Below are 22,510 nucleotides of genomic sequence, written 5' to 3'. Positions count from 1 at the left end.
TGGAACTTACACAATAACAAAAGACAGCATACTAGCCACATTATATTTATATACAAGTATATCGTTCATCAATGACACAATAATTCATATTCCCACATTATGCTAACAAAAGTATAGCTTTCAGTTTTTATTCTACCGAAAGTTAACAATACTTTTACTTACTGATTAAAAACTCTTTAACGTTTTATCATAACACCACCAGTGAATGTTGGTAAATGGATGTTTAAAGCTTGACCGAAGATTGAAACTCTAGGAGTGAGAAACACACGTTGTAACCGTGAGGCTTATTTGGGTTGTGAGGTAGGAGAGAGGTGCTACACAGCATGATATGACACCCCTTCATAGTATAAAGAAGCATCATCTCGTTGCACATCATGCATCATCTCATTACACTATTATTGTTTACGTGATGAAAGCCATGAGAGTTGTTGGGTTAGCTATGGCACTGCTCATGACCATAACGGTTCTTACCATAGTCACTGCACAGCTCGAGGACCAGCAACCACCTCCACCGATGTTACCCGAGGAAGAAGTGGGAGGATGCAGCAGAACATTCTTCTCAGCACTGGTTCAGCTGATACCGTGTAGAGCAGCAGTGGCTCCTTTCAGCCCAATCCCACCGACCCAGTCATGTTGCTCTGCTGTTGTCACACTTGGTCGCCCTTGCCTTTGCCTCCTCGCCAATGGACCTCCACTATCAAGCATTGACCGCTCCATGGCTCTTCAGCTTCCTCAGAGATGCTCTGCAAATTTCCCTCCTTGCGATATCATTAACTAGAAGTCTAGGACCAACCTTATCATCTTTTCTTTCTTTTTTTCTCATTTACCTTTCACTCTAATAAATACGCTGTTGAGAGTATTATTGTCCCAGACTTTAAAAACATTAATAAAGATATAAGAATAGAGATCTCAGTCAACTCCAATCCCAACAGATAAAGATCTTTTTGCAAACAAATCCAATCCAAACAAACACTTCAATTTATCAGAGTAATATAAGAACTTGGAACATTATATTTTAATAGAAAAGCAAAGATCAGCTGGGGCTTGGTGGGGTGAGAGATAGCTCATGATTGTCTGCCAGCATATTGAATGGTTCTTAATAATAAGCTTTCCTTGGATTTCCCTGTAAGAACAATTGAGACAAAAGGTGAGTAAAGTGCTATTACAAAAAAAAGAACTGGGCTAAAAGATAGGTGAAAGTACCAGTGGGTTGGGTCTGTGTTTGTAACCCAGCATCATTCGCTTCTTGTACTGCTCGTATATATCATCCTCAGGGTTAACTTCTCCTGGAGCAGAAGCCCCAACTCCCAAGTTGTTAGTCTTTACATCGCCTGCCATTATCGGGTCTGCCATACCCTTTCTAGAGCTTCCTATACCTTCACCTGTAACCCACTCCTCCAATTTTTTTAACCTCCTTGTCTCCATAAGGGAACAAGATACAGAAAGAAACTAGGTCACAAGTTTACAGATAGAGCGAGCAAGTATGCACCTTCTTTCCAACCCATTTTTGACAAGAGCTTATGTCCGACATTATCTGCTTGGATCTTAGCCTTCTCAGCTGCCTCCTTTGTGGCTTTCAGTGCAGCTACATCGTCACACTTTGCAAGGAACTTATCTAGCTCTTCCGGTGGGATATAATCACCCATGTGATGACCTCTCTTTCCGGAGTCCGTGGAGGGAATTGCTGAAATAAAACATGGTTGAGCGATAAGGCATTACAGTTGCCTCAAAATAAAAGAAACAGAAATAGGATTCATTCTCACCAGATGAGCCTTGAAGAGAAGCTGGCGGGGGCATTTCATCTTTTGACTGCCTAGGACGTCTCATCTTCTCTTCTTGGGCAGCCTTCTTCATGTAAAACTCCATCATTGAAATAGGGTCTGCAGCCCTCGGCGCGCTAAAAGAGTCGCCTGCGACGTAGACAAAATTTAACCCACAGTTAAAGCTAGATGTTCAATAAAAAGAGAGAACCTAGGCAGACAAAAAGGCTAACTGACATACTGTTGTTAGGTCTTGTAACTGATGCCTGAGCAGATCTAGAGGAAGCTCCGGATTCTACAGAAGCATCATAGAGAGCCGAAGCAGGGATCTGATAGCCTCTTTGTTGCTGAGCTGGCTTTTGAGAAGTGATTGGTGTTGTGGACATCCGAGGGCCTGCATCACCTGGAAAGATAATATGAAGGAATCCAGCGTTAAGAATATACCGAACAAGCAGCCTCACATTATACACATACTACAGAGCATACATAATTCTTATTATAACTCTATATGTTGTCTGAAAAAAAAAACAAGGGATGAGGCATGTTTTCCATGCACAAGCTTAGCTAAACATATTCTGAAACAGTTAAATAACATAAAGAAAACAGTTGCATAAATAAACACAGGTGTGTAATAATTACCACTATGAAGTCCACCAGATTCCTTGGCTTGTGAAATAGATTTTTCCTCTTCAGACAGCCTGAATGCATAGTACTTGTAATCCGCACAGCTCTCATCAAAAAGGAATCTGGTTGGGAAACAGGATACAAGATGCAGAAGGTCAACAAAATCACACGAAAACACCTAGTACCGACTTAGTATGCGTGTAATAGATGGAATCACGAAACATTAAACCGCGATGCTCCAAAAAAAATGAATTTTCACATACTTAAATAGTGTATCCCCAGGATTCTTTTGGCGTGTGACATCCTCGAATGCCCTTCCATTCTTGGCAACAAAGCTTGCTAGTTTATCAGCAGCATTCTTCACAGTAGGATCACTGGGCGCAGGAGGAGGTGCTGCACATCACTTATAAAACTGATTAATACCGAGACCATGAACAAGGAATGCAAATCACTCTTGTAGCAGTCGTGGCAGAAATTCCAAATCTTTCCAGCAATTGGATTGTTGGTTAAGGAAGACACTGCACAAAGACATATATTTACTATGTAAACAGCCATTACCAACATCTGACACTTTGGCTGACTTGGCGGGTGTGTCTCTTCCCTGCTCTAGCTTCGGACGCTTAGCATATCCATGATCAGTTTTCACATCCCCTTCATCCTCGTCCTCTTGTTCACCAAGCTTTACAGGAGGTGCAAGAAGCTTAGACTTTTGCTTCAAGCTGAAGGCAAGCTTACCACCTTTCTTCTGGGCATCATTGGTCTTCAACCCAATGGAAACTTTAGTAGCAGAAGAAGGCCTAGGATTAGAAATCCCAGATATAATCTTCACAGGCTTGGACTCCTCTACAACACGAGGAACCTTATCCTTGGCGTCATCCTTCTCCTGTTGAAGCTGTCTGAATCTTTCCATGAAGGACCCATCATTCACAAAGATGGTAGGAGGAGGTGCTCCTTTATCCATTGCCAACGGTTCAGAAGCTCTCACTGCTCTACAGATAGGCTCTCAAACGATTTAGAAAAATCCCTTGATAGAAATTGCGATACAAGGAAAACAACAAAGTAAACGTATTCTTCTGATTTCAATAAAAGATAATACTTTTCGTCATGGAATTCAATTGAATTAGCAAAATCATATCAATCGAAAAAAACAGTCTAGAAATCTCATCGGAATCAAATAACAGAAACCCAGAATCAACTAAATTGCAGGAGAGCAGGAAACCCTAGGTAACAATCAATCAATCAATCGACACGGAAGCAGATGAGCTCAATGAAGATCCACATACTATTGATTCAGAGAAACAAATCGAGAACACGAAGAACAAGCGATCTTATCACCTTGCGGCGGTTTCCGATCAAAAGTCGTCGGCCAAAACGCAACGAACGGAAGGATAGAATCGGAATCAGAAACTCGATTTTGTGTCGTGCGTTTGGTTGCGTATGAACAAATATATAGGAGGCCTTTTCATTTGTTTTTGTTTTTGCAATTAGACACCTAAGGTTTCATATAATTATAGTAAGACCCCAAAGGTTTTATCTCCCGTCCATTCTTCAGGCTAACCAGAGAATAGGGGCTCTCTACTGAAACAAGACGGCCCAGTTTAATTCGTCTGGGCTGATACGGCCCATTAAATGGGGTTGGTGAGTAATGATTTTATTTAATGATAAAAAAGGATGAGAGAGATCAGTGAAATAAATAAAGCTGCAACGGTAACAAGAGAAAGCCACGTGCACCAGGAGCCGCTTAACTGGCCCCTGTAACGTTAACTCCAACGGTTACATACTTCTTTCTCCTTTCCTTTTTCTCCCCACCCCAACCCCAACCAACATCAGACTCGCTCTCTCTGTGAATTCTAAACAATGGAGCCTGCTCAGATCGACTGGAAGCGAATCGATTCTCGTTTTGTAGAAGACGTCTTCTACGAACACCTCCGAGCTCCCAAATGGTTCGACTTCTTGGCTCCGAATCACTTAGACACCATCGACGACGACGCTTGGTTCTGCAAACCTGGTACCAATCTCTATCTTGTCTCATCTCTGCATATCGTTGATCCTCGTTACTGATCTTGTCTCCATTTCGTTTCAAGATTGTAATCATCCCAAGAGACCTGAGGATTTCTTCCAAACGCCTACTTCTTCCAAGGTTTTGCTTCTTCTTGATTTTCTTGTTTTTTTTTTCATCACAAACACTTCCAAGGTTTCTCATTTAGTGTTTCTCTCTTGAAGCATCCAAGCCTGAGAGATAAGAATCAGACACCAGGATCTAGTACAGAGCAGAAGCAGAGGTACTGCTTCTTGAAAATCTCCGCCTTTGAATGCTTTTTTGTTTCATACTCTCTTATTATATCATCCATTGACTTTGTTGTAGGAGGAGGGGACATGAAGACAGTGAAAACCAGAATCCAAACTTATCCACGCCTCCGAGATCATGGCGAGCAGCACTCAAGTCATCCTCCGCCAAGAAGATGAGTAAAGAGACACCGAAGCTAAAGAGCACGCAGTCAGCTAGGAATCTGTTCTCAGGGAGAGATATATTTGGACATATCTCAGAGTTCTGCTACGAGTTGAAGAGATTGGCCACAAGGGTAACCGAGAGAGAAGATACTACAGGGAAGATTGAAGTGAAGGAGACTCATCATCATCAGCCTTACTCTGTTCACGAGTTGGAGTTGAAGAAGGAGAGAAAGCCATTGCTGGAAGTGAGCAAAGAGAAGGTCCATGAATCCACAAACACATTTAAGGAGAACCGTAGAAGAAAGAAGTAAGCGTTGCTTCTTATGTGAAAATTTGTTTTTATTATGTAAAGTTACTAACTTTGGAGTTGCAGGAGAGTGGATGATGCGGAGAATATTCCTGTCTGTCTTAATGGGGAGACTGTAGCAAAGATGAAAGGAGAGGAGTGTAGAAGAATTAAGTAAGTTCCTTCATATGTGTTGCAGTACACTAAAAAGCCTATGATTTTAACTAAGGTACACTAAACTTGGGGGATTATTCTGTGATGATTGTTTCAGGAGAGTGGATGATGCAGAGAACATCCTTACACCTTTAAAGCTTGGGAATGTAAAGAACAAAGGACATGAGCGGTTACTGCAGCAAATCAGAACAAACCCACCATCTCCTCAGTGCTTCTCAGAGAACCGGACAGCTTCTTTGAAGGCCTTGGGGACCACCAAACCTACGGTATGTAATCTCATATCCGTATTTATTGTCCTGCTAGAAACAGACACATAACGAGGAAATGGATGTTTTTTCTTTTGTGTGTACATCAGGAAAAGGGAATGGTTGAAGAAGTGGTGAAGAGAAAGGAGGAGGAAGAGCAGAGCAGAGACAGTAACAACAAAGAAGGGAGAGGCTTGGACGTTCTCTGGTTCTTAAAGCCTTGCTCTATGGCCAACTAATTTTTCATTTTTCTTTTAAACTTCCACCAAGTTCATTCTTCTTTCTATATTTGATTCATTTTTTGTTTTGTTTTTAAGTTCATTTCAGATGATCATGCTCAGATTCAAAGAACATGTAATATTCTGAGCAATTTGTATTCATCGATCTTACCTTTACATATACAATAAATAAAATATGTTTAAATAAAAGAGAGATTGGTATATAAAAACAAGAAGAGGAGTATGATCCATCTCTGTTTATTAAGAAGATCAAGTACAAGAACAAAACCCTAAGTCTCTATCATCATCTTGATTCTTGAAATATCCCAAATCGAACACACAACGAACGTAAAGGGAAAGAGTAAACATGATGAGATATATATATATATATATATGTACAGGGAAAGAGAGAAGAGAAGAACATATGAGTTAAGGACGGCGAGGAGAAGAGGAGAAGAAGCAATCGAGAAGCCTAGACCAAGCTATTCTGGCGCGAGCGAAGACTCTCCCTCTATAAAGCCTACCTTCAATTTCCATCTCCTCCACCGTCTGAGCGAACGCCGTCAAACACCTGATCGGTGGTATGTACAGCGTTAACGGCGCCGCTGAGAACGCTATCGTGAATAACAGCTGTAACATTCTCTCCCTTTTTTTTTGTTTCACGGAAACGCAGATCGCAACCTGGTTATGAGTTAAAGACTAGTGAGCAGTACCTAACACAGATGAAATAACGTTATTAAGTAAGATGGTTGATTAGAAAGTAAGATAAAGAAGATTGCTTCTTCATCACATGTTTACCCTCTTGTCTTACAACTTCCACCCTCTCCAATTCTAACTATTTAATCTTAATATTGTCCTATGGTCCATGTCATTTCTAGTAGCTACTCCTAGATTGTAGTTGACCGACAGTTTAATAGTTGGGAGTTAATTGATTATTTTATTACCATATCATGTCATTTCAAAAGCAATTGTTTCTTATCAGACATAATGGGAATATATTATGTCTTTTACTGTTACACTTGGCAATGTCCAAATACATCTTTGTGTTTGGTTGACTTTGGTGTTCCACTAGCCCCCCCCCCACACCTTCTCTAATACAGTCCATACCAAAGTTTCAACGGGATAGATTTCCAAAGTAGCTAGAAGTTTTGATAAATTCTAATATTCTTCAAAACCTTTGTTTTCTTAATAAGAAAAATTATTCAAGCAAGCAACCAATCATTAATGTATTACTCTTCTGAAATTCTCAAAATCTCTTATTTCATTCAGCTGTTAATCCTTTCTTCAAATTTTTCAAAAGCTAAATTTGTTTCACAATGTATATATTATTATACATACAACATCTAAAGGAATCGATGATAAAGAAGCTAGTACTGCTTCACCTACCAACTCCTCCTGCAAGGTCTTTTGCTCATCTTGTTCCAAATGTTGGATGATGCTCAAAGCCTCTCACGTTCTCGTCCTCTTTTGCTTTTGAGCAACAAATCTAACCCCTTGCTTCCCCAGCTCCACCGTCTTCACTTTTCCATTCTCAAGCGTCACCATCAACTTCGATGTCCCTCCTCCTCCTACTTCACTTACCACTCCTTTCTCCCTGTTTTTTACAACTCAGCTGTTAGAACAACCTAAGAATAGATGAAACATCTAGAGATAAAAGACGCTCAAAGGTAAAAAAAAAGTCTCATGTACCATGTATTATCTGAGGCCTCGTGTATTTGAACCTTTTTGCCTTTTGCATCCTTCCCCAACTTCTTCAGAATCCAACTAGCATCAAGCATTTCGTCTAACAAACTGTCATCACGTGACAGTGACACATCTTCATCTTCATTGAACGCTGATTTTTCAGCTGGAGGTGATGCTCTCTTTCTTTTGGACCTATGTCCTTTCCCAGACTTGCTTCTTCCATACACAATTCTAGGGGCTTCACGTTCTTGGCTCTCCGGATTATGCGTTTTTATTTTCAGTTTCAGCAATCTTTTTGAATCTTTCTGCAACTCTTGTTGGCCACCATTTGAATCTCCTCCGCCTTCCCCCTTTGAAGTGCCTACCTCACTTTGAGACCCTCTCTTTTCTTCACTACTCTTTCTCAATACGCTCCTTTCCTGCTCTTCTTGGGAAGCGGTTTCTTCTGATTGTAATTTCCCATGCTTTCCTGAAATTACCAGAGCTTCTTTAATTATATCGTCTATGTCGTACATCGACTAAATAACATTTATAGTCTAGTCTTAAAAATAAACCGTAGTGTGTATTATCACTCAAAAATACACATACCGTTGGATTTGGAGGCAAGGTTTGATGTATCGCAGCTCACCGGGTTTGTAACTCCTGCTTTTCTAGGGCCTATACTTATCACCAATTTTTTCGCCTTCACAGGGCTCTGCTCTTTAGAGTGTTTTCCGAGTTTCTCGCTATCTGAATCTTGAGGCCTGCTACTTTTTATCCTGAGAACTCTCAGTGGCTTCTCTTCTTCTCCACTGACCATAACCTTTTCAGCAACTTTTCTTTCGGAAGAACCAGGCTGATTGATAACAGGGGCGCCACCAGTTTTCCCTACGACTCGTGCACTAGCTCTTAGGCTAGCAATTAGCTCTTTGTCCTCGATATCTTTACGTTTCCAAATTTCCTGTACAGCATCCTCAAGATCCTTGACCTAGCATCATAAACACAAATCAGAGAGAGAAAAAAACGGGATCACCAAATTATCATTCACAGCATTCTACTAGCATTGGGAGAGATATAAGACAACAAACACATACAAAATATTAATGAAACATGAAACACACCTGGTAGCTTTCTCCGCGACAAGTAGAACATTTGTACTGAAGATTCCCATCCACTTGAAACTGCATATATTTCTCATCGCTGCAACATTTGTTTGCAAAGTTAGCGTTAGTTGGATACATATACAAGGACAGACGTGAAATTTGGTTATATGAAATAGATTTAAAGGGTACGGACCTGATTCCATCACACAAGCAATGGACCCAGCGCTGGCAATAGTCACAACACACCATTGGTGTTGCTTCCGAGTCCCTGTAAACCTACGTGAAGAAAGCAAAACAAGTTGGCCCATTTGTTTCAAAGCGAGACAAAGAATACCCAAAAGTATTGCATTTAATACAGATATCTGATAGTATACGGTAACAACTGTAAAATACAAAAACCTCAAAGTCAACTATGGCCAAACATAACCAAATACGAAGCAGGGAAACCGTGCAGACATTTCACTATCAAGTATCAACAACGAAGAGAGTGCAAGAACATACCTTCAAACATACAGGACAATAATTTCCCTTGCCAAACAGCCTTCCACAAGCATCACAACAAGTATGCCCCAAAAACCACCTGCAAAGTTAAAAGGATTGATAAGAGATCTAGTGCACTTTAAATGAACAAATACTAGAATACATCAGAAAGCAAAAGATAAGAATACCGTAAGCTCTGGCCATTCCCAGGGACTTTAGACCCACAGCTGTAACATTTGGTGTGTTTAGGACACAGATAGGGTCCAGAACTAACAGTCTGTAACATCCAGGGATAAAATTAAATCAATTTGCAAAAGACAAGATAAGAAATTTGCTAAGAATCAACAAATATATACCTTGTGTCGAGGCTGTTGGCAATCACAATGATAGGCATCATCACATCTTTTGCAGAACATCAACTTCTTCGGATCCCCTGAAGTTCCACATGCCTAAAGGAAACATAAACAATGAGAATGTACAGGATAAATAACTTAACTATTTAATCAAAAGTGTTCAAATCCGTCATCAGATGCTTTCTAAGGAAAATTGATTGTAGCCCAACATGCAAAAGCGCAGGACTAGTCATTGAAAAGGTAATGTCCAAACTAACCTCACAGGTTCGGCAAGAGGGGCAAGCCCAGGAGCTCCAGTTAAACAAATCTGCAAGCAAAAAAAAAAAAACAGCTATAAGAATATAAGCAGGAAAAGTATAAGCATAACGTTGCCATGAAACGATACCTCTATGTTGAGCCCAAGACTTCAAGCAGTTTCTGTGATACTTCTTGCCACAACACTTGCAAGAAATCATCTTTGCTCTCTCACTCTTCCCAACTTCAACCATAAAGCACATGGGACACGTAACACTTGCACTGTCAGTGTCATGATCTACTTCATTGAGCTCATTGACAGCAACCTGCGTAGAGAAATGCATAAAAGCAAAACAAAGGTCTAAAACTTGGTTTAAAAAGGAGTTGTACATCAATTCAGATACACAAGGGCTCATAGCACCTTAGTAGTGGAGGACATAACCAACATAAACACAAGTATTCAAACAAGTTCGGGAAATGCACAAATCGCACCTCAAAGTCATCAGAAGCAGAATGTTCAGCATGATTCTCAACTGCCTTCTTCAGCACCACCGTGTGTCTCCCTTTTCTCGAAATCGACGAGGCAGCAACCACCTCCTTTACCGAATCATCCACACCAATATCGGAGGGAGCGAGCTTAGGCACGTGGATCTGAACGGTGCCTTCCTTTGAGGCTCCAGCATCCCAGGGGTCAGGCAACAAGTGCTGAAGAGAATGAATCTCGTCGAGGAACAAATCCTTGGCTTCCTTTCCATGGAGAGTCCGAGGAAACCCCAACAAGCAGTCGCAAATTTTACGGCTGCGAAGAAAGAAAGAAAGAAATAACCAAAGCCGTAGGGTTAGAAGACGACGCACTCTCGCGAGGCGCTAAAACAAACAAACAAAAAGAGAGTTAAAGAGAAAAGAGATACGATACCATGTAATTGGACAAGCTACGTGAAAGGCCATAGTCGGTTATGCGTCCGGGTTCGATTTTTAGGGATCTGATGACTTCTCTCTTTTCTTTTCTTTTCTTTTTTTTCTCCCTTCTGATATAATTTGATTTTTTTTTTTTTTTTTGTTAGGTCTTTATCCCCAATTAAAATCACACCAGATCTTTTCTGTAAATAGCCTAAATACTAAGGTCCTGGAAGGAAATATTTTAAGAGTTATTCAGCCCGATCCGAGCCAGATGATTTAATCCAATCAGAAAACAACACGTGGAGTTATGTTAGATTAAATAGACAGAACGACGCCGTTGTTTTCATCTTTTGGTTAATTCAGAAGATTAACCTGTGAGACTGTCTCTGCGGCCGAAACGAGAATCTCCGATCAGCGATGAATGCCCCCGACCGATACGAACGATTCGTCGTCCCTGAAGGCACCAAAAAGTATTGCAGCTTACTCTAATCTTCATGTTTTTTGTAATGTGCTGAAATCCTCTCTGGATGTTAATCTAGGGTTTCGTATGAGAGGGACACGAAGATCATCAACGCTGCTTCCTTCACAATTGAGAGGGAAGACCATACCATTGGCAACATCGTCCGCATGTACGATACGGTTCATTGTCTCTCTCTCTCTCTCTCTTTTTGTAACAGAAGAAAATCTCTAATTTCTCTCTCTGGGGGGGTTTGATTAGGCAACTTCACCGCGACGAGAATGTGTTGTTTGCTGGATACCAACTGCCTCATCCTCTCAAGTACAAGATCATAGTCAGGGTAAGTTGAATGTTTTGATTTGTGTTAGGGTTCAGATTAATGGTAGGAAAGGAATGTTTTGGATGCTCTTGTTCTAAGTGTGAAACTGAATCTTTTTGTTTTTGTTTTTGTTTTTGGCAGATTCACACCACAAGCCAGTCTTCTCCTATGCAAGCATACAATCAGGCTATCAATGACCTTGACAAGGAGCTTGACTTTCTCAAGAGCCAATTCGAGGTACCAACCCCAAGTCTTGTTTCGAGTCTTGTTCATAAATGTTTTTGTGAGTTAGCTAGAAGAATAATTATTAACTAGTATTGAATTCCATCCATTTTTTATACACTTCCCTTGTGCGCTTTCAGGCAGAGGTTGCCAAGTTCTCGAATCCGTACTAACAACCAGGCGGCATAAGGAGCTCAGAGTTCTCCAGTGGCACTTGGAGAAACGTGTCACCATTTTCCTTATCTAAGCACCAACCAGGAGACGCTGCTTGTTTTGCTTGTATAAATTAGAAACAAATCCTCCTGTGATCGTTCTATGTTTTGGATATTATTTCCGGCCGCTAGTATTTGGATTACCTTCTCTCTCGTGTCTACCACTTTTTATACCAAAAAACAGACGCTTGTGAAATGTCTCTGAAGAGTTTTGTGCGTCTTCGCAGCAGGGTGTTGAGCCACTTGTGCAGCAAAAGCTAGTGCCTCCCTGCCACCAGTGAATACAATAGCAATGTCCAAGGACGCTCTTGGTCTCCATGCCTCTTCTCTTTGCCCTAACGACCTGTCTGCTATCGTCACTGAATCATTACTCTGACCTGCTCTGCCTCCACCCCTTTATCAGTGTGGCGCCAAATCTCATCTGCCACCTCCACCATTTCAGTAGCGTAGAATATGGAACCTGCCTGCCTCACGTCCTCCATGGCTGATAGCCTGTGGAAGCAATGTTATAGGGATCATGGAGAGACTGACCAAGACTTGAAGCTCAGTTGCTGGAACAGCCACTGAAGGAAGTGCCATGATGTTTCTGGCGCTTTTAATAATGTCCATGACCACGAATGGTGAGTAGACAATGACGAACATGATAATTGCAATCCAATTTGACAACGGATCAGTGACGAATAGTAATTAGTGCCCAACCCATAAGCTGCAATACAAAATTGAAAATTGGTTTGTTTTGACTAAAGTGAAAAGTTGAAGTGGTCAAATACAAAATTGGCTTTCGAAAAGGGTTTGTTTTAGGTAAAGTGAAAAGTTGAAGGTCTTCTCTACTGACATTTTTCTTCAACAAAAAATTAAAAAAAAACATCCTTCTCTAGAGGGATCTCAGGTAAGATCATTCTCGATCGAGTCTTCTTCTTCGTGAGTGACTTGGACGACGAGTCACACTTCTCCTTCCGCTTTCTGTATATAAGTTCACTTTGTTCTCCTCCAACACTTGCTCTGTTTTGAATGAGATGCTTTCCAACATGTTTTTTTTTTTTTAGTGTCAGCGAGTCTCCTGTCTCGATGCTGCAAAACTCTTATGCAAAATGAGCTTCTTGTATAATCTTACATGTTTAATTCTTGATGACTTGCCATCATTATAACTCTTTTCCCTTCTGAATGTTCTGCAGGATCGATGCTTGGATTGTAAATAATGGATGAATCTCTGGAGAATCAAACTCAAACTCAAACTCTTGGTAAATCATTTCTCTCTAAAAAAAATTGGATTTTTTTTATTCTGTCCCCATATTAAAGTGACAAGTGCTTTGTTTAAAGTGATGAACGGATTTTATCAAGACGATTGTGTTAAAACAAATTGCATATGAAATAAAGTGTATTGCTTTATTCTACACCATACTGTGGTCTGCTGGAGAAACCGTCTTACTTTTTGTGTGTTGAAGTATTTATAATGACTGCTAAATATATTTATACTCCACATTTGGTTTTCAGACCAAGAGAACGAGATAGTTACTGAAGGTAGCGCGGCTGTTCATGGTGAGCCTTCTCAAGACGGCAGTGTTCCACCTAAAGTTGATAGTGAAGTGGAAGTCCTCGATGAGAAAGTCAGTAAGCAGATCATAAAGGAAGGCCACGGTTCCAAACCATCCAAGTACTCCTCATGCTTCTGTAAGTATAGAACCCTTAGCTTTCCCCTTTCTACACTTTTGGGTTATCTGATTACTTTGAAATGTCTCCTCTGATGAGTAGTGAGGAACAGTTAATAGTCCAACGTTTCCCTGAGTAAATCTTCGACAGGGTTATCCATTTGTTCGAGTTTTTCTACCTAGCTGACCAATATTATCTTGGGTGATAGTGCACTACAGGGCATGGACCAAACACACGCAGCACAAATTTGAGGATACATGGCAAGAGCAGCAACCTATTGAGTTGGTTCTAGGAAAAGGTATGTGGCCATTCATTATGTACTCTACTTCTACCCCTTTCTCGTTGGATGAGTCTGAGTCAGCTTTGTGTTTCATGTGAACGTAAAGAAAAAAGGATATTTGGGAGGAAAGAAATTGAGTTTCCATTGTTTTGGTTTCAAATCCATGTTTATGTTACTATACATTTTTCTAACGAGACTGTGGACTAAGAAGTGAAATGTTTGTCTGTGGGACAGAGAAAAAAGAAATGGCCGGTTTGGCCATCGGTGTCTCTAGCATGAAGTCTGGTGAACGTGCGCTCTTGCATATTGGCTGGGAACTGGGATACGGGAAAGATGGGAACTTTTCTTTTCCAAATGTTCCTCCTATGGCGGACTTGTTATATGAGGTTGAAGTTATTGGATTCGATGAAACAAAGGAGGCAAGTTCTTATCTTTAATATTATGAGCAACTGATATGGATTGTTCACAAACCAAGTATTATATCCCAAGCGGACTTAAGAGGATGGATTGTTCAGGGAAAGGCGCGCAGTGATATGACTGTGGAGGAAAGGATTGGCGCAGCAGACAGAAGGAAAATGGATGGGAATAATCTGTTTAAGGAGGATAAACTGGAGGAGGCCATGCAACAGTATGAAATGGTTGTGGATCTTTTCTCTTTCTTTCTATCAATTACTGAGCGATTCTTGACAAAACTCTTGCCTCTCCTTCCGGATTTCGATCATGGTTTTTGCTGTCTCAGGCCATTGCATACATGGGGGATGATTTTATGTTTCAGCTGTATGGGAAGTACCAGGATATGGCTTTGGCAGTTAAGAACCCATGCCACCTTAACATGGCAGCTTGCTTGATCAAGCTTAAACGATACGACGAAGCCATTGGTCACTGCAACATTGTAAGACTCATCATAGCATTCATCGAAAGAACATATTTTTTTGGTTTTTCTCTAATCAAAGATGTAAAACTTGTCAGGTGTTGACAGAAGAAGAGAAAACCCCAAAAGCGCTGTTCAGAAGAGGGAAGGCCAAGGCAGAGCTAGGACAGATGGATTCAGCTCGTGAAGATTTTCGAAAAGCTCAAAAGTATGCTCCTGACGACAATGCGATCAGAAGAGAGCTACGAGCGATTGCAGAGCAAGAGAAAGCTGTGTACCAAAAGCAAAAGGAGATGTACAAAGGAATGTTTGTAGGGAGAGAAGAAAGTGGTGGCAAGGGAAAGAGCCGCAACTGGTTGATAATGCTGTGGCAATGGATGGTGTCCCTCTTCAGCCGGGTCTTCGGACGCCACAGAGTTAAAGCAGATTAATAATGTAATGAAAGCTTAATCAAATTCAACTATAAATGGTAAACTGTTCGTTCTTCGATGTTGCAATGAATCTGAGAGACATGTAGCTTCTTGATCTTATTTATGATGTGGTGGATTTACAAAAACCGAATGTCTTTAGCTAAACTACCATGTGGGATTGGGGAGGGTGACATGGGTCCAAGCGAAGTAAGCACAGACCATTAGTTGAGATATATAAACATAGACTGCAAAAGAAAGACTCATAAGCATAAGATCCTTCATGTCTCCTTTCTTCTCTGGCTTCAGATTCTTCCCCATCTTCTCTGCCGCTGAGATCATCTTTGAAACTGTTCTCTGGATCACTCCTTGGCTCTCTTCCGGTGATTTTTGTTTTCGACAAGACATCACAGTCAGGGATCTGAGGCTGTGTCTGGTTGGGGCTTGTCTTGTTGTACGGTGGTTGTGGGGTGAGCAGAGTGGGTGGTAGAAGGTGGTGAGTGCCGCCATCGGAAGATGAATAGAATAATAATTGAAAAAAAAACAAGGTGTGGATAGACCTAATCTAACACACCTATCAGGGCTGCGAGTTCAAAGGTTAGGTGGGTTTGGTTGGTTAGTTTAGTTTTCGATTAGTTTGTTTACACAAAATTTTGGCAGGTTGAACTGAACAAAAATATTCGTTGGTTTTCGGTTAGTTTGCTTTAAATTTTTTATCGAACTGAATACAAGTTCAGTATTCAGTTAGTTTTGTCGTTTAATTTGACTTAATTACGTAATTTTGATTAAAATTGAATGTTTCGGTTAAATTTTGATTAATTTAATTAAAAAAAAAAAAAATTCTACCGATCCATTCAAAACCTATAACCAAACATGAATGAAAAAACAAAACATTTGGTTCGATTTTGCAAATTGAAGTCGGCAATTTTGGCAGGTATGTGAGTCCAGAATCTATCCAACTCATTTCTCTATTATGGTGACTTGTGAGATCAATAATGAATCAAGTGGGTTACAAAAAAATAGTAAAAAGTCAAAAGCTTCGCGAAAGAAGGTTCTTCTCCTTCTTACATGTGTTCCAATCTCCATCCCCTATTATTAGATTAATAATAAATCGAGATATGTTTAAAAAATCTGGTTGCTGAAAAAACCGTATCAACTCTTTACATATTTAAACAGGCCCACGCAAACAAGATTAGCAATAACTGTGTCGATTTGTCCTAATAATTTCCCAAAATATTTTAAAACATCCACGTGTCCCTACTTGCTGACGTCACATTTCCCTTTTTTATTTTTAAAAATCAATCATCTCCTTCATTCAATCATCCATCATCTCCTTCCTAGGAAAACTTCTAATTGTGTTGCAGAGAGATGTTCTCTTCCTCCACTCTCGTCTATTCTCTTTCCCTCTTCCTCTCCCTCTCACTCCTCTCCTTCCTCTTCTTCCTCTCTTCCTCCCGCCACGACATCCTCTCCCCCGCCGATGAACTCGACGACCTTTCCCTCTTCCACCGCGCCGCCGTCTCCTCCTCCTCCAGCAACCGCCGCCTCATCTCCCTCTCCGAAACTCCCCCTCCTCCTCCCAAGATCGCATTCCTCTTCCTCACGAACTCCGATCTAACCTTCCTCCCTCTCTGGGAACGCTTCTTCCAAGGACACGAGCATCTCTACAACGCTTACATCCACGCGGATCCATCCTCGCGCATCTCCCCCCTCCTCTCCTCCACGATCAACGTCAAATTCATCCCGGCCAAGAAAACCGCACGCGCTTCCCCTTCCCTAATATCCGCGGAACGGCGGTTGATCGCACGCGCCATCCTCGACGACCCTAACAACCTCTACTTCGCTCTCGTCTCGCAGCACTGCATCCCTCTCCACTCCTTCGCGTACATCCACAACCACCTCTTCTCCGCTCGATCCTCACCACAATCTCACCACCCAAGCTTCGTCGAGATCCTCTCCGACGAGCCTTTCCTCCCGAAACGGTACGCCGCGCGTGGATTCGACGCGATGATGCCGGAGATTTCGTACCAGGACTTCCGCGTGGGGTCTCAGTTCTTCGTTATGGCGAAGCGTCACGCGTTGATGGTGGTCAGGGAGAGGAAGCTGTGGAGGAAGTTTAGGTTGCCTTGCGTCGATGGTGGATCTTGTTACCCCGAAGAGCATTATTTCCCGACGTTGTTGTCTCTTGAGGATCCTGAAGGCTGTAGTCATTTTACTCTCACACGTGTTAACTGGACCGGGAGTGTTGGCGGTCATCCTCACACGTACGGGGCGAACGAGGTGTCGCCTCGGCTGATTCGCTCGCTGAGGAGATCGAATTCGAGTTTGGATTACTTCTTCGCGAGGAAGTTCTCACCGGAGTCGTTGCGAGGGCTGATGGAGATAGCAGATGATGTGATCTTCAGGGATTGAATCAATGAAAGTGAATTAGGTAAACACTTGAATTACCTCCAAAATGTAGATGAATGAGAAAAGGTTGTGTACTGAGAATCTTAGAAGAAGTTTGTTGTTTGTTGTTTGATGTTTGTCTTTTCTTCTTCTTTTGTGTCTGTGTGTTTCAGGTCTGAAGTTTTAGAAGAAGTTTGTGGTTGGCGCTCCTCGAAGAAGAGTGGCAAATAAAGGTGAAACTCTTGTGTGCGTGTGTGTGTTTACACTGTGTCTTAGGGAAATTAGATGGCTGGATTGGGTGTAAAAGGAAAATGTAAATAGTCCTCAAGGGCAAAGTGAAAGCGATCATCAAGTTGTGGCCAGATCGGCTCTCTTTTTGTTTTCATCTCCTTTCCCTCTGGAGACATAGAGAGAGTGTGAATGGCAAAAGGGCCTTCCCCTCTCTTTTGTTTCAGAAAAGTGTGAATGTAACAAATCTTTGTTATATTGAATACCATTGTACTTCCATGCCATACAAGAGCACCAACTTTTGAGATACTTTTTGAGGAATTCCATTGTACTTCCATGCCATACAAGAGCACCAACTTCAACTAAAAGCATGACGCTTTACAAAAGGATTGTTCAACAAGTGTCTACCCTTTGCGCGAGAGCCCTCTAACCCTTGAACTTTCTTATATTCTATGTACCACCCATCCAACAAAAGATGCATAATATCATTATCATGATTCAACACTTTTTTTTGCATCAAGGCTCTCCCACAACTGTAAAGTTTTTCTCATGACTGGATCAGCTGAAAATCCTTCTGCGTATGCACCTATAGCGACCAACAAGCTCCTCCATTTCTCCCCATTGTCCTGTACACATCACCAAATCAATTTCCTCTCTTATTATCGTATTGTAGTAGATGTGATGATACTGCTATAAGCCCTTCTGAATAGATTATAGTCAGACCAACCTCTGGTTTCTTAAAAGCAAGATCTCTTGTTTCAAACGGTACTATGTAATCCGGGAGATCAGTCCGTAACAGTGCCTGCCATTTAAACAAAAAAAAAAAAAAAGTCACCATCTCTGCATAATGAAACTCTAAAAACTGAAACGAATGAGAGAAGGAACATAAAATCAAAACCCTACCAACTTCTTGCTTAGCAAGGCTTGATCCGCGTGAGCTATTAAGCTCTGTTGCAAAGAAAAGGTTAAGAGAGTAAAAATTAGGCATTGCATGTTGAAGAAGTACTAGCTCGCCTATGCAAGAGCCATCTCACTCACCTCTTTTAATTTTCCTTCCTTTATTTCATCAATAGACTGCAACAGATTCTCCAATGTGCCTAATGATACAATAGAAAAATAATGATTAACAGGTAGCCAGGTGGATGCAAATCAATGAAGTCAAAGCATATAGTATGTGTATCAACGACTTACCAAATCTAGATAACAGTTCCACTGCATGCACGTTCCCAATTCCATCAATTCCTGCAGGCAAACACAAACATGATTGGATTAGATCTCACTTCAGCCATTCTCTGCGTGCACTTTTGCTAATTTTTTTGTATCTAAATCTATTCACAAGTGCAGCTGTGAAAGAATATCAGAAACAAATTTGTAAGGGGTAGAGGAGGTGGGTGTTACCTGGAATATTATCAGATTTGTCTCCAGCAAGGGCTATGATATCAACAAACTGGGCTGGCTTCAAATTTCCAAACTTTTTAGCAAAATCTTCTACTCCAAAAGAAACCATCCTGGCCATAAGAAGCGGCAGCATTGACACCAATGAGTGAGAAAATGCAAATATAAAGAGACACAACAGTTGTCTAACGTGAATTTCTTACTCTGATCCGCGTGGTGCTATTCGAAGAAGACGAAGCGAGGGAGAAAGAATCTGAAAGAAGTCTTTGTCTGGAGAGACAACTCGAACCTGTTAGGAAGCAACAAACAAGTGATTAGGCCACATCTAGGAAAAGGACAAATTCAACAGAACCTCGGTTTAAAATGAGCAGAAAACACTTTTTGAATAGCTGATGATGATTACTTTATAACCAGCACCAATGCTTCGCATAGCCAGTGTTCCAATAACATCATCAGCTTCTACACCTGGCACCTGTCTTCATAGAATTTCTACCCATTAGTGAGTAATCAGAATAAATAAAAGGAGATATGACATTTATGCGTACGATTTACCTCTATAACCTTTACAGACATTGCCTTGATGGACGCTTTGAGATATTGAAGTCCTTGTACTACGGTATCAGGTGTGGGAGGACGATTACTTTTATAGGCAGGGTAGAGAGTATGACGGAAGTTCATGCCTGTAACAGTTAAAGCACAGAATAAAGATAGGTTAGATATTGATGAAATTACCTATTATTCATACTTCACACTCTACATAAAGGAAAGGGAGAATCATGGAATGCAAAAAAGCCTAAAAGGCATAACTATGAAAGGCATTCCCATCACTCCGAAGGAGAAAGAGTAGTGGATATACATATTTGGGTTCAGCATGTACAAGACGAAAATAACAAAAGGCAGTAGCAGACTTAGCATTGGAGCTAAATACTGCCCAACATATATATGCCCAATCGGTAACATACATATTTTCAGAAATCAATTTACTCTATTCTCTATACCAAATTTATGACTGCCAAAAAGAGACAACCAAACAGCCCAAAATGTCACCCATGACAAGTAAGCCATAATATTTGGACTAAATTCTCTGAGGCGCAAAAAAGAAAAATCAGTTCAAACTGAAAGTAAATATCTATAGAAGCAATGTAATTAAGGATTTGATATTATTAGTAAATGATATTGCTTTCACAACCATCGAGTCAGCACACTAACTTAACTCTCAAGAAAAACACCCCATTTGTTAGAATATCAACTGATCCAACCAACATCATTAACTTAAGTTTGACTTAAGACATGGAGCTTACCTTTCGAAGAATGATAACCAATTGACGAATTAGAAGTACTGCCATAAGCAACTCCTGAAAAAGACTCTATATTGTCAAAAAGGAGTAAACTGGAAAAATTCAGGTCCACAAACCATTTAATCTTTTTGCCCCATAACCTTGTCTACTAGATGATATATTTGTCAGATTACCACTATCATGTACAATTAGAAACCGCTCTCTTGATAGCTTAGTATAAAATCCCATCAATATGCACTAATGACTATCAACATCAAGTAATATATCATTATCTAGGTGGTTGAAAACGTGACGTCAACACTGATTCAAACAATTGAGGAAGCCGATACTTACACAAAAATACAATAAAGTTCTGGGGAAAGTTTAGCAGACAGCACTCAACAAGCTGAACACAATCGTTGTTATACGAGAGGAAAAATAGTGAATATAATATCTATAGATGACTTGTGGAGCAATTAGCATCAACTGATAAGAGGCATGCATTCACATAGTCGAGTAAAAAAATCAGGAAATTCAGAGGCCATAACTATCGAACTAGAGCTAGATTAATTCGCCCTACAATACTCATAAAATGGCTAGACGTCGATGAAAGTGTGGCAGACCCAATGTCTACTAAAGTTATGACTCACCATCATGGTCGAACACCACCTGCATGTACACAGTGAACTAAGTCAGCAGGATATATCCAAGAATTAGCAGTGAAAAAATGTGAGAAAGAGAACTACAATGACTTCATCTTAAAAATCACAGAGATGAAGAAGTGAGAGACAAAATGGAAATGGAACATACCGCCACATGGGATGGGAGAAATTTCAAAACATCAATGATCTGCAAGTTATAACACAACGCAGAAAAGGTAAGAAGCGGAATCCTAAAGTTAGAAGAGTAAACAAGAAAGAGATGCTTAAAAGCCTTAAGTTGAGAAACACAATTCAAAAGGCAACCATGATTAGCTTGAACAGCCGTCCAAAAATGGTAAAAGAAGCATTTACAATCAATAGAGTTAATTTAAGTAGAGGACAGTATGAAAGATTTTCACTTACAAGAGAAAGAGCTGAGAATATAGTCAGAACCCAGTCGGCATTTCCATCAGCGTGAGTCAGATGACCATGATTCAACCTTGCTGCACTTTCCCCAATCATATGCAAGCAAAGAAAACTACATTATATCTATGTATGTAGTAACAGATGGAGAGTAGACAATATACCTAAAAGCTTATAGTAAGCCCTGTAAATAATGGAAGTCCCATCGATAAGCATCACTCTGCCATTGGAAGAAGCAGCGCTAATTGCTGCGTTAGCTTCCAGATTTATCGAGGCAGGCGCAAGATGTTGACTTTTAGAGAATTGAGAAACCGTTGCGTCCAAATTACAAGTGGAACTGCAAAAACACTGAACTCCCCACCACATATATATATATATATATATGTATGTGGTATCAAAATTAGTATCTACCTCCTCAACATCAAACTAGCCACTAATATCTTATGTGAATAAGCCTAACCAATTATGATGTGAAACATACGATTAAGAGTAAGAAAAACACAGCGATAATGACTCAGGAGACTTGGAAGGAGATATAGTATACAAGCAAGTAAGCATGTTTCTCACCTTGGTGGTGCGTGAAAGAGAAGGAGAGAGGAGAGAGTAGTTCCTCCTCCTATTGCATAAACTTCCAATTCTCCCGGGGAAACACAGATTTCTCCACAGCAAACGGGAGTGGTGAGAGAGATGCGACGTCATTAGGTCACTGGCAAGAATGAAGGAGCGTTTAACCTGAACTGCAAACACTTTCACAGAAAACAACAGAAGCAGACGAATCAAAACGAAGATTAGACGAAGAAAGGAGTGTGGAGGAAGCTTGCAGAAATGGGGGGAGGCGAGACGAGAGGAAGGATTTTACCGCTCGCTCTATGCGTCTCCGTGTCTTCTTCACCAAATCTTCTTTCTCCCACTTTAGGACGACGACTCCAATAGACCTGCGGGTTCGGTTTACGAATCGGTTCGTTCGGTTTTTTTGGTTAATTTGTTCTTTGAAATTTTTTTACCAAATTGAGCCAAAATAATTTACGGTTTGGTTCTTTGGATTTCGATTAATTTGATTCTTCAGTTTTTTAAAAATAAAATTGAACTGGACCAATTTTTTTTTAATTTTTGTGTTTCTGTTATTTTGGATGATTAAGTTAGTTCAATCAATTCGATTCAAAATATTAGTATAATTCCAATTGAAAATTTTCCTGTGATAGTTTTTTTAAGTTTTTGTCGCAAAATAGCTGCCAATAAAAAAAATGATC

General features: G+C 40.5%; 10 protein-coding genes across 15 annotated transcripts; 5 read left to right on the top strand and 5 right to left on the bottom strand.

The window, feature by feature from the left end:
- The first annotated feature begins 394 nt into the window (after nucleotides 1-394).
- LOC106367847 (putative lipid-transfer protein DIR1) lies at nucleotides 395-917 on the top strand. Its single transcript, XM_013807706.3, has one exon. The coding sequence runs from the start codon at nucleotides 410-412 to the stop codon at nucleotides 776-778; it is 369 nt and encodes a 122-aa protein (XP_013663160.1). The 5' UTR covers nucleotides 395-409; the 3' UTR covers nucleotides 779-917.
- On the bottom strand, nucleotides 874-3,887 carry LOC106367846 (SURP and G-patch domain-containing protein 1-like protein). 3 transcript variants are annotated; one of them, XM_013807704.3, is made up of 9 exons: nucleotides 3,720-3,887; nucleotides 2,943-3,368; nucleotides 2,648-2,777; nucleotides 2,400-2,506; nucleotides 2,002-2,163; nucleotides 1,764-1,910; nucleotides 1,490-1,684; nucleotides 1,204-1,382; nucleotides 874-1,123 (listed from the first exon to the last, which is right to left on the bottom strand). In XM_013807704.3, exons 2-9 carry the CDS (start codon nucleotides 3,343-3,345, stop codon nucleotides 1,097-1,099), a joined length of 1,350 nt encoding a protein of 449 aa, XP_013663158.1. In that variant the 5' UTR covers nucleotides 3,346-3,368; nucleotides 3,720-3,887; the 3' UTR covers nucleotides 874-1,096. The 3 variants fall into 3 exon arrangements, with proteins under 3 accessions (XP_013663158.1, XP_013663159.1, XP_022563849.1); XM_013807705.3 differs by having other exon boundaries at nucleotides 2,943-3,373; nucleotides 3,720-3,861; XM_022708128.2 differs by having other exon boundaries at nucleotides 2,943-3,373; nucleotides 3,668-3,782.
- A 227-nt stretch (nucleotides 3,888-4,114) lies between these two features.
- Nucleotides 4,115-5,968, top strand: BNAC08G23440D. Its single transcript, XM_013807707.2, has 7 exons — nucleotides 4,115-4,392; nucleotides 4,469-4,524; nucleotides 4,608-4,666; nucleotides 4,750-5,142; nucleotides 5,209-5,295; nucleotides 5,393-5,561; nucleotides 5,651-5,968. Exons 1-7 carry the CDS (start codon nucleotides 4,242-4,244, stop codon nucleotides 5,777-5,779), a joined length of 1,044 nt encoding a protein of 347 aa, XP_013663161.1. The 5' UTR covers nucleotides 4,115-4,241; the 3' UTR covers nucleotides 5,780-5,968.
- BNAC08G23430D lies at nucleotides 5,889-6,397 on the bottom strand. The gene has a single exon (XM_048764577.1). The coding sequence runs from the start codon at nucleotides 6,395-6,397 to the stop codon at nucleotides 6,188-6,190; it is 210 nt and encodes a 69-aa protein (XP_048620534.1). The 3' UTR covers nucleotides 5,889-6,187.
- LOC106367850 (histone-lysine N-methyltransferase 2C) lies at nucleotides 5,981-10,667 on the bottom strand. Its single transcript, XM_013807709.3, has 13 exons — nucleotides 10,507-10,667; nucleotides 10,083-10,389; nucleotides 9,742-9,916; nucleotides 9,614-9,663; nucleotides 9,360-9,452; nucleotides 9,192-9,280; nucleotides 9,025-9,103; nucleotides 8,717-8,799; nucleotides 8,542-8,620; nucleotides 8,030-8,408; nucleotides 7,448-7,910; nucleotides 6,557-7,352; nucleotides 5,981-6,471 (listed from the first exon to the last, which is right to left on the bottom strand). The coding sequence occupies exons 1-12, from the start codon at nucleotides 10,536-10,538 to the stop codon at nucleotides 7,208-7,210; spliced, it is 1,974 nt and encodes a 657-aa protein (XP_013663163.1). The 5' UTR covers nucleotides 10,539-10,667; the 3' UTR covers nucleotides 5,981-6,471; nucleotides 6,557-7,207.
- Nucleotides 10,668-10,794: 127 nt separating this feature from the next.
- On the top strand, nucleotides 10,795-11,849 carry LOC106367853 (DNA-directed RNA polymerases II, IV and V subunit 11). The gene is made up of 5 exons (XM_013807715.3): nucleotides 10,795-10,960; nucleotides 11,030-11,119; nucleotides 11,209-11,287; nucleotides 11,408-11,503; nucleotides 11,629-11,849. The coding sequence occupies exons 1-5, from the start codon at nucleotides 10,908-10,910 to the stop codon at nucleotides 11,659-11,661; spliced, it is 351 nt and encodes a 116-aa protein (XP_013663169.1). The 5' UTR covers nucleotides 10,795-10,907; the 3' UTR covers nucleotides 11,662-11,849.
- A 224-nt stretch (nucleotides 11,850-12,073) lies between these two features.
- LOC106367852 (peptidyl-prolyl cis-trans isomerase FKBP42) lies at nucleotides 12,074-15,057 on the top strand. 4 transcript variants are annotated; one of them, XM_048764574.1, is made up of 9 exons: nucleotides 12,538-12,665; nucleotides 12,747-12,802; nucleotides 12,876-12,941; nucleotides 13,195-13,371; nucleotides 13,559-13,648; nucleotides 13,865-14,049; nucleotides 14,146-14,268; nucleotides 14,370-14,522; nucleotides 14,600-15,057. In XM_048764574.1, exons 3-9 carry the CDS (start codon nucleotides 12,899-12,901, stop codon nucleotides 14,930-14,932), a joined length of 1,104 nt encoding a protein of 367 aa, XP_048620531.1. In that variant the 5' UTR covers nucleotides 12,538-12,665; nucleotides 12,747-12,802; nucleotides 12,876-12,898; the 3' UTR covers nucleotides 14,933-15,057. The 4 variants fall into 4 exon arrangements, with proteins under 4 accessions (XP_048620532.1, XP_048620530.1, XP_048620529.1 ...); XM_048764575.1 differs by lacking the exons at nucleotides 12,538-12,665; nucleotides 12,747-12,802 and adding an exon at nucleotides 12,074-12,320; XM_048764573.1 differs by lacking the exon at nucleotides 12,747-12,802 and having other exon boundaries at nucleotides 12,493-12,589.
- BNAC08G23380D lies at nucleotides 15,005-15,418 on the bottom strand. The gene has a single exon (XM_013807716.3). It carries the CDS (start codon nucleotides 15,416-15,418, stop codon nucleotides 15,077-15,079), a length of 342 nt encoding a protein of 113 aa, XP_013663170.1. The 3' UTR covers nucleotides 15,005-15,076.
- Nucleotides 15,419-15,766: 348 nt separating this feature from the next.
- Nucleotides 15,767-17,808, top strand: LOC106367856 (glycosyltransferase BC10-like). The gene is made up of 2 exons (XM_048764576.1): nucleotides 15,767-17,339; nucleotides 17,470-17,808. Exon 1 carries the CDS (start codon nucleotides 16,277-16,279, stop codon nucleotides 17,318-17,320), a length of 1,044 nt encoding a protein of 347 aa, XP_048620533.1. The 5' UTR covers nucleotides 15,767-16,276; the 3' UTR covers nucleotides 17,321-17,339; nucleotides 17,470-17,808.
- LOC106367855 (DNA polymerase I) lies at nucleotides 17,759-22,206 on the bottom strand. Its single transcript, XM_013807717.3, has 16 exons — nucleotides 22,120-22,206; nucleotides 21,828-21,997; nucleotides 21,425-21,608; nucleotides 21,261-21,340; nucleotides 21,007-21,045; nucleotides 20,847-20,865; nucleotides 20,221-20,274; nucleotides 19,472-19,599; nucleotides 19,323-19,391; nucleotides 19,123-19,208; nucleotides 18,923-19,032; nucleotides 18,716-18,766; nucleotides 18,563-18,621; nucleotides 18,428-18,472; nucleotides 18,252-18,326; nucleotides 17,759-18,150 (listed from the first exon to the last, which is right to left on the bottom strand). The coding sequence occupies exons 2-16, from the start codon at nucleotides 21,957-21,959 to the stop codon at nucleotides 18,016-18,018; spliced, it is 1,266 nt and encodes a 421-aa protein (XP_013663171.1). The 5' UTR covers nucleotides 21,960-21,997; nucleotides 22,120-22,206; the 3' UTR covers nucleotides 17,759-18,015.
- Nucleotides 22,207-22,510: the final 304 nt, after the last annotated feature.

The sequence above is a fragment of the Brassica napus genome, chromosome C8 (assembly GCF_020379485.1).
Source record: "Brassica napus cultivar Da-Ae chromosome C8, Da-Ae, whole genome shotgun sequence".
Lineage (NCBI taxonomy): Eukaryota > Viridiplantae > Streptophyta > Magnoliopsida > Brassicales > Brassicaceae > Brassica > Brassica napus.
Note: the sequence above shows the minus strand (reverse complement) of the source record. Positions and strands in the feature narration are given on the sequence as shown.